Source organism: Colobus angolensis, unplaced genomic scaffold, assembly GCF_000951035.1.
Source record: "Colobus angolensis palliatus isolate OR3802 unplaced genomic scaffold, Cang.pa_1.0 Scaffold448, whole genome shotgun sequence".
NCBI lineage: Eukaryota > Metazoa > Chordata > Mammalia > Primates > Cercopithecidae > Colobus > Colobus angolensis.
The window spans coordinates 802013-811027 of record NW_012117910.1 but is presented as its reverse complement, the minus strand read 5'-3'; the positions used below and the strand labels follow the sequence as shown (position 1 = coordinate 811027).

The window sequence follows — 9015 nt, the reverse complement described above, 5'->3', positions numbered from 1 at the left end:
CTGCAAGCTCCGCCTCCTGGGTTCACGCCATTCTCCTGCCTCAGCCTCCCAAGTAGCTGGGACTACAGGTGCCCACCATGACGCCTGGCTAATTTTTTTGTATTTTTAGTAGAGACAGGGTTTCACGGTGTTAGCCAGGATGGTCTCAATCTGCTGACCTCGTGATCCGCCTGTCTCGGCCTCCCAAAGTGCTGGGATTACAGGTGTGAGCCACCATGCCTGGCCAACTGTTAGCTTTGAGACTGCCCTTTCGGCTGGGAATGGTGTCTTATGCTTGTAATCCCAGCACTTTGGTAAGCCGAGGAAGGAGTATTACTTGAGTCCAGGAGTTTGAGACCAGCCGGGGCAACATAGCAAGACTCAGTCTCTACAAAAAAAATACAAAAATTAGCTGAGTGTGGTGGCACATGCCTGTAGTCCTAGCTAATCACGAGGCTGAAGTGGGAGGATCACTTGAGCCCTGGGGGTAGAGGCTGCAGTGAAATGTGACTGTGCCACTGCACTCCAGCCTGGGTGACAAAGGGAGACCCTGTCTCAAAAACAAAAAGACAAACAAAAAAGGCTGCCTTTTCCCAGGCTGAAAACTGGGTGAGGGGATGGGAAGGAGGTGCCAGAGCCTGGAGCTTGGAGCAAGGAGGTGGCTCTGTGGGCAGAGGGGACTGGCCCCAGCAAGGAGGAAGGTGGACTCCCTGGGCTTGCAGGCTTCCCTGGCCTGGCTGGTGTGAAAACTGGAAAAACCAATAGAGGGAAAAGGCCTGGGGTAAAGTGGAAGGCCAACGGGCGACAGTCATAGGTACCCTTTTCCTGCAGAACTGGGATTGGGTGGGTCTGGGCCTCTCTTTCCAAGAGTCCTTCCATCTGGCCCTCCCAGGAGGACCCAGGCCACGGCTGAGATCACCAGCGGAGAGTCCCTGTCTGCCAATATTGAGTGGAAGCTGACCTTATGGACCACCTGTGGCCTCTCCAAGGATGGCTATGGAGGATGGCAGGACTTGGTCTGCCTGGGAGGCAGTCGTGCCCAGGAGCAGGTGGGTGCTAGCAGATTACACGGGGCCTAGGGAAAGGAGGCTCATGGGGCCACATACATGGCCTTGTCTTGCAAATCCTGTGGCTTCTCCCCACCTTGGTGGCAAGGACGGCCTCTCCCACCCCACAGGAGTGCTGTGAGTGTTCAGAGACATGGTGCAGGTGGGTGCTCAGTGGGGTGCCTGGGCCAGGTCACGTGCAGTCAGTGTTAGCTGCTGTCCTCACGTTCTGCAGGCATCGGGAAGCCTTATTTTACTGTCTGTAGAATCAAATTCAGACCCCTTCGCGGGGCTTTCACAGCTCTCTGCGTCACTCACTCACTCTGTTTTTCTAGTCCTTTTTCCTATGCTCTGGCCACCCTGTATCAATGACTACACATGCCCTGGCCTTCTGCCACTGGGCCTTGTCTACGCCTGGCTGTAGACGTGGACACCTTTTCTCTCTGTGTCCGCACGTCCTAGTCTAGCTAGAACCTTCACAACTCATCCTGCCACCATTCTTTGGAAAGCCTCCCTCACAGCCCAGCTTGAAGTCCTCTCTCTCCCTCTTGTAGCACAGCAAGGCATGGTCAGGCTGTTCCTGGGCTTCTTGGGACAGCCTATCCCGCATGTGATGGGGGTGCGTCACTTTGTCTCCTGACAGCCAGGACTGTGTTTTATCGTCTCTGGTTTCCAGCGCTTGGCATCGGGGCATTCAAGGGTATTCTGTTCACAAGCATTTCTTGAGTCCCTGGACTGCTGGTATACTCCCGGTCTCCTAGTGTACAGCCTCCAGCAGGTGTTGGCCACCGTGGGCTGTGCAGGGCAACTTCCAGTGGGGCAATCTTGGGATCAAATCCTGGTTCGGAAACATTAGCTGACTGATCTGAGGCTGAGAGTGTCTCCTCTCCGGCCTCGTGTTCCTCATTTGTGAACAGGGATGGTATTCTGTGTATCCCTGTCATGGGTATCCCCACACAGGCGTCTGGACAGGTCAGGCATTGGTGAGAGGCCTGGGGTGGAGCTGTGCGCAGTCTGCAGGTCGGTCTGGCTACTCCAGAGGGCAGAGCTGAGCAGCCTTGGCCAGGCTGCAGGCCGAGGTCAAGGTGGTCCCAACCCAATTATTGGGTGGCCATGGCCACTGAGATGTCTGACGGGTGGCTGGAGTAGGCATCTCAGTGGCTGGCCTAATGGGCATTGGGCTCTCAGTCCTGACCCCAGGGCCCAGTCACCATCCCTCCAGCCTCTGGGAGTCCAGAGCAGCAACACCCATGCATCAGGAAGGTCTGATGAACAGCAGTGACACGATCTTGGCTCACTGCAGCCTCGACCTCCTGGGCTCAAGTGACCCTCCCACCTCAGCCCCCCAAGTAGCTGGAACTACAGGCACATGCCACCATGTCTAGCTAATTTTTGTATTTTTTGTAGAGATGGGGTTTTGCTGTGTCGCCCAGGCTGGTCTCAAACTCCTGAGCTTAGGCAATCTGCCCACCTTGGCCTCCCAAAGTACTGAGATTACAGGCGTGAGCCACCATCCCTGGCTAATGAACTGTTCTTACTGCTCTTCCTGCCCTCCATCGTCACCTGGGGCTCTACAAGGTACATTCCCCAAGATGCACTGAACCTGGGGCACATAGGGCTCCCCAGCACGCAGTGAGCCTGGGGAGGCTGGGTCTCTGGCCTATAGCGGAGCTTCAGGCTGGCCATACCTTCAGCCCAGCCAGCTGGCTGCTCTGAGCCATAGAGCTCTAGAGCAGGCTCTGCCCTGGAGAACTTACGCCATAATGGCCACTCAGTCCTGGCATGGGGCTCAGGAGTGTCACTTTGTCTCCTGACAGCCAGGGCTGTATTTTATTGTCCCTGGATTTCCAACACTTGGCATCAAGGGCATTCAAGAGTATTCTGTCTACAAGCTTTTTTTTTTTTGAGACAGCGTTTCACTCTTGCTGCCCAGGCTGGAGTGCAATGGTGCGATCTTGGCTCACTGCAACCTCCGCCTCCTGGGTTCAAGCGACTCCCCTACCTCAGCCTCCCAAGTAGCTGGGACTACAGGCCTGTGCCACCACACACCAGCTAATTTTTTGTATTTCTAGTAGAGACGGGGTTTCTCCATGTTGGTCAGGCTGGTCTTGAACTCTCGACCTCAGGTGATCTGCCTGCTTCGGCCTCTCACAGTGCTGGGATTACAGGCCTGTGAGCCACCGCGGCTGGCCCACAAGCATTTCTTGAGTTACTTCTCTGCCACGCAATGATGCCCCAGTCTCCTGGTATACAGCCCCCAGCAGGTGTTGGCCAACTGGGCTGCTCCAGCCCTGGGATCATGGGGGCCCAGTCTAGAGAGGAGATAGGCCAGAGACATGCTGTCACTGCTGGGGTGAGCACAGAGCTGGTGGGACCCTCTAGGGCATGGTAAAGGCACTCAGCCTGGGGCTTGGGGACAGCTTCCTAGAACAGGTGGCACTGCCCAGCTGCAGCTGGAGGAGAGAAAAGGGCAGGATGGAGAGGGGAGTTGGGGCTCACAGACACTTCCCAGTGAGGGCCCCCAGAGCACCTCCACTCTGAGCAGAGCAATGGCTTGTGGCACTAGCAGCACCCAGGCTTGTCTAGAGCTGTGACCTCTTCACATCAGGTCATTTCTCAGCCCCTCTTCCCCGCTGACGGTAGATGAACTTCAGCGTCGGTCAGGGAAGAACACGATGGCGGAGCAGCACTCAGCTGCAGAGAGCTTTGAAGTGAATGTGTGTATTAGTCCTAAGACATCCACAGACCCTGTGCAGAGGCGCACCTGAGGGAGCGTGCTGTGTTTTGCTTACTCCGCTGCACCATCTCCTGAGCCAGCTGTTGAGTAGTCAGAGCCCAGCAGCCACACCACATCTGGGGCGAGTTGAGTCAAGATCCTTGTGGTTCCCTCAGTCACTCTGAGGCTGCCCAGAGGCCTGGGGCCCCTAGGCTTTAAAGTGTTCTCTCAGTCATGTTTCCTTTCCAGATTCACTCAAGCCACAAAGATGATGGGAGGTACTGGGTTACAGTGGTGGCCACATCAGCTATGGTTACCTTCCACGGATGGGAGCACACAGAGCCCCAAGGGCAGCTGCAAGAGAATGCTGGGTAGAGCAGGTGTGAGGAGGGCGGGGCAGCGGGAGGTCAGGGGGGCACATTCACCCGGCCATAAGAGGTCAGGGAGCTTCTAGAGCAAGATGCGGTAGAGGCAGTAGCTGAGAAAAGGGATAAGGTGGAAGAGGGTTCCCAAGACAGGGAACAGTATGGAGAGGCACAGACACGGGAGGAAGCCAGGAGCACAGGACACTGAGAGGAGGCAAGTGGCACTACAGGGAAGGAGCTCAGGCAGGGGAGTTGCGGGGCCTGGTGTGCAGGGGAGAACCCTCTGGCTGTGGGTGGGAAATGGGTGGCAAGGAGGGCATGAGAGACCACCCCCCAACCCAGGAGAACAAAGCAACAGGCCTTGGGGGCTGGCTCCCTCCCGTACTGGGGGGTGTGAACGTTCAGGCTGGATGGGTGAGTGGGTGATGGCAGGGCCTGAGAAAGCCGACCAGAAGGAAGTGCAGGAGGATGGGGGTGGGAGAGTGAGCAGGTCCCAGGGTGGGTGCTGGGTTGCTGGGTGCTGGTTTGGGGAATCTCTGAGGCTACCAGATAGAAGCTTCTGTGTGTGCAAAACATCAGGTTTGTTGCCCAGAGAGCCCTGGGCTGGGAATGGATGTGGCTCTTCTTGAAGCTGGATGGGAAAACGTGTAGGGCAGAGTGAGTGATCCTGAGAAGCACACAGAGGGAGGGACGGAGCCTTCGGAAGAGGAAGCTGGGGACTGCAGGGACACAGAGGCCATCAGCACACCTCACCTGCCTGCTCCCTGGCGTTCCTGGGGGTAGATGTTCCTAAGGGAGGCGTGTGGGGGCGGCCCCGTGTCCCTGATGACTGCTTCCCTCCCCAGAAGCCCCTGCAACAGCTGTGGAATGCCATCCTACTGGTGGCCATGCTCCTGTGCACAGGACTCGTGGTCCAGGCCCAGCGGCAGGCGTCGCGGCAGAGCCAGCGGGAGCTTGGAGGCCAGGTGAGAGCCAGCCACAGGGAGCCCCAGAGCCCTCAGCCCTTGGGCCTGCAAGACTGTGCCTGTCCTCTCCCCACAGGTGGACCTGTTTAAGCGCCGCGTGGTGCGGAGACTGGCATCCCTCAAGACACGGCGCTGCCGGCTGAGTAGGGCGGCACAGGGCCTCCCGGAGCCAGGTGTTGAGACCTGTGCTGTGTGCCTGGACTACTTCTGCAACAAGCAGGCTAGTGCCCCGGGTAGAGACCAGCCATCAGCTCACCTGTGATGCCTCCCACCTTACTCCCAGGACCTTGGAACCACCCCCACTAGGCCCTTCTTCAGTCCCCGGGGCTACAGAGCAGAATTTCAGTGGGGTGGGGGAAGCGGTGAGGTTTCAGTTCCCCAGCTGAGGCGAGGGGCATGGGACCAGGCACCCCCACATGGAGTCCTGCTTCGGTGGCCTGAGACCTTCCTCTCCCGCCCCTGTAGTGGCTCCGGGTGCTGCCCTGTAAGCACGAGTTTCACCGAGACTGTGTGGACCCCTGGCTGATGCTCCAGCAGACCTGCCCACTGTGCAAATTCAACGTCCTGGGTGAGCACCAGCGGCAGGGGCCCTTGGCCTTGGCCTACTCCGCCTGCTCCTCACCTGATGCCTCCCTCCCTGTTCTTCTTCCTCTCCCTTGCAGGGAACCGCTACTCTGATGATTAGCTGCCCAGCTGGACTCTGCACGTGGGGATGAACCCTTCCTGCCTGCTCCCCGGTCCTCAGCCTGGGCTCCCAGGACAGGACAGGATGGGACAGCAGGATAGACAGGACAGCAAGTCCAGTGGGTGGGAGGAAGGATGAGGGGCCCACTGTGTCCATACTGGGAAGGGGGGCTCCACAGCTACAGGCTGAGGATCTAGGGCCGGGACCCGTCAGTCAAGGAAGAGGTCACTTTGGGACCTTCTCTGCAATCCTGTGACGTGAGTCTGCCCTCCTCACAGGCAGCTCCCAGGTCAACAGGGAAGGAGAATATGGGGCCAGTGTAGCTGTTCCCGGGGTTCTGGGAGCTCCCTGTGGCCTGTCTGGGAATCCCTGGAGGCTGAGACTACAGTGGCCAGGTTTGTGCTTATTTATTGGGGGGTGGGTTGAGGGAGGAGCTCTCTGGCCTTGGGGTACCCTGGCCTGACCGTCTTTCAAGATACGTCTTGGTCAAGGCTGTCTGCCTGTTGCCCTTGGTCCTTGGGCACTGGGAGCCATGGGTCCCACTGCCTGTCCAGCCTGGCTCCCTTCCTGGGCCCGGCTAGGACCAGAGGCCTTAGAAACCATCCTGTTCTGGACTCCTTGGCTGCGGCTTTGTGTTGCCGACCGGGATACTCGAAGCCACAGGATCAATGTAGTGCCTCATCCAGGGGCATCCATTTTTTTTTTTTTTTTAAGAGTTGGGGTAGGGAAGGTTTAATAGTAAAATAAACGTGGCTATATTTTAACATAAGATGTAAAATGTGTATGGGTGTTTTAAGATTTTAAAACGTTATCTTAGGTTCTACTGCCTGTGGTAGAGGGAATTCTGAGATGGCCCCCAAGATGTCCCACTGCCACGCGCCATGAACATGCCTTGCATTAATATAATCTCTGGAACTGTGACTCAAAGGGATTTTATTTATTTTTATTTTTTGAGATGGAGTTTCGCTCTTGTTGCCGAGGCTAGAGTGCAATGACACGATCTCGGCTCACTGCAACCTCCACCTCCCGGGTTCAAGCGATTCTCCTGCCTCAGCCTCCCAAGTAGCTGGGATTACAGGCATGTGCCACCATGCCCAGCTAATTTTGTATTTTTAGTAGAGATGGGGTTTCTCCATGTTGGTCAGGCTGGTCTCGAACTCCCGACCTCAGGTGATCCACCTGCCTCGGCCTCCGAAAGTGCCGGGATTACAGACATGAGCCACCGCACCCGGCTTCTTGGAGGGATTTTACGCCCATGGTAGGGTTGTCTTATGGCAGGCTGACCTGAAGATATGGAAAGTATTTGAGTGAGCCTTGCCCTAACCACATGAGCCTATTCAAAGTAGTTTTCTGCTGGTAGAAGAGGAGGAAGGCAGGGATTTGAAGCATGTGGGGGATTCAGTGCATGAGAAATCCTCTGTTGCTGACTTGAAGATGGAGGGAGCCGCATGATAAGGAAAGTGGGCAGCCTCTAGGAGCTGAGAGAGGACCTGGCTTACAGCCAGCCAGCGAGGACACGGGGACCTCAGTCCCATGGCTGCAAGGATCAGAATTCTGCCAAGTGGAGCTTGGAAGCCAGTTCTTCCCCAGAACCAGCAGAAAGGAATTCAGCCTGGTAGATGCCTCAATTTCAGCCCTCTGGGACCCCGAGCAAAAAAACCCAGCCATACAGAACCTGGACTTGTGACCTCTAGAACTGGGAGCTAATGAATACATGGCTGCGGAGTTGGTGAGGTCCTGCCCCTGGACTTGGGCACAGGCCTCCTGGCTCAGGGTGCTGAGGGTTGGTACTCCCCTGAGAGGGGGGTGCCTGGGGCACCCCAGCCTCCCTCAGGATCTCCCGGGCCCCTCAGAAGCAGGAAGTTGGGTTGGCCAAGGCTGTGGTAGCTCAGCTATATACATGGCCCCTCTCGACCCTTCTCTCCGAACTGAAGCGCTCTGAGGGCCTCTTCACCAAGGGAAAATGCTTCAGGCATCTGGGAGCGTGTACCCTGAGGCCTCAGCAAGTTTTTGGAGACTCCTTCACAGGTGAAGTGGCTCAGGGCAGGCTGGTGGCTTCGTGAGGAAAACCCCAGAGTCTTGGCCGCATGGCATTCTGGGCTGAAGAGACCCCCGAGGGACAGGGATGGGAAGCCAGGGCTGGCCGGGTGTCCTCCACTTGGGGGAGGCCTTGCCCTGCCTTCAGTGGCCTCCTGGGGCTGTGACCTCCAGGATTTAGAGAAACCTTCATGACGGTCACCGTTTTCCTAAAGGCAAGGAGTTCCGCAGTGAAAGGAGGCCTGACCTCTTGGGTCCTTAATGTGCCCAGCACAGGTCCAGAACCAGGGTGAGGCTGAAGGTGTTGCTGCCTGCTGCCTGCTTCAGATGTCCTCACCGGCCCTTCCTCTGTCCACTCCCACCTGACCCCCTTCTGAGTCAGTGCAGGCCACTGGGCCCAGGTTCACCCCTCGTCCCTTGCTCTGGAGAAAGACGGCCCTTCACCTAGCCCAGGTCCCAGGAGCTTCCTCTGCCCTGGGTGTGCTCTCCTATCCCACAGCCTCTGTCGGGAGGGAAGCAGGAAGGCCCCTTTTACTGAGGGCCCATAGTGCCAGGACTCTGCTGACTGACTGAACTGCATGGCTGGGGACTCAGTGGCCCCTGCCCAGGACAGGGAAGGAAGGGCTCTTTCCTTGGCTCAGTCATACTGTGAGGCCAAGACTGCTGTGGGCCAATGGCTGGGGCTTTATTATGGCGGGTGGGCTGCCAGCCACCTGCCATCCAGCCTCAGCGCTGCCACAGGCTACATGGGCCGCTCCTGGGGCTGGTGTGCAGAGCTGGCCTGTCCCCGGCCAGGTGACAGTCTCTTCCTCAGCCTGACCAAGACCTTGATGGGGTTCTGGGTGCAGGTGTCCAAGTGGGTCACACCCTCCAGCAAGGACTTGCTGGGCTGGCTGCAGGGCTGCCGAGGTGGGGATGCGCAGGGCTGGCCCAGCAGGGTCCTGCCCGTCCTGCTGCCAGGAAGGTGCTGTCTGCCCAAGGGCCTGAAGGAAAACCAGATCCAAGATCCTCTGTGAGTGCGGGGGACGCTCCACCCACCTGCCCCAGCTCCGGGAAAGCCTCGCTCACCCTGGGGATGTGCTCTGAGCCGGGACTGGCTGTGTTGCTCCCTGGGTTCCCTTGCTAGAAGGGGACCAGAGCCGGTCCTGTGGGATCAGCTACAAAAAAAAAAAAAAGCTAGTCTTAGAAGGGTTCAGGAGTCCCCTCCCCACTGTACAGAGAG

At 57.6% G+C, this 9015-nt stretch overlaps 2 protein-coding genes across 2 annotated transcripts in view; one reads left to right on the top strand and one right to left on the bottom strand.

Annotated features, from left to right (window-relative positions):
- Positions 1 to 6529, top strand: part of RNF215 (ring finger protein 215) — an 8663-nt gene extending 2134 nt beyond the window's left edge. The window contains exons 5-9 of the mRNA XM_011957696.1: positions 872 to 1028; positions 4952 to 5071; positions 5148 to 5291; positions 5537 to 5639; positions 5734 to 6529. Coding sequence (XP_011813086.1) covers positions 872 to 1028; positions 4952 to 5071; positions 5148 to 5291; positions 5537 to 5639; positions 5734 to 5756 — 547 coding nt within the window. The 3' untranslated portion in view covers positions 5757 to 6529. The remainder of the gene's footprint in view (positions 1 to 871; positions 1029 to 4951; positions 5072 to 5147; positions 5292 to 5536; positions 5640 to 5733) is intronic.
- Positions 6530 to 8460: 1931 nt separating this feature from the next.
- CCDC157 (coiled-coil domain containing 157) overlaps positions 8461 to 9015 on the bottom strand; it is a 22828-nt gene continuing 22273 nt past the window's right edge. Inside the window, exons 10-11 of the mRNA XM_011957710.1 lie at positions 8862 to 8950; positions 8461 to 8776 (exon numbers count right to left, since the gene is read on the bottom strand). Coding sequence (XP_011813100.1) covers positions 8536 to 8776; positions 8862 to 8950 — 330 coding nt within the window. The 3' untranslated portion in view covers positions 8461 to 8535. The remainder of the gene's footprint in view (positions 8777 to 8861; positions 8951 to 9015) is intronic.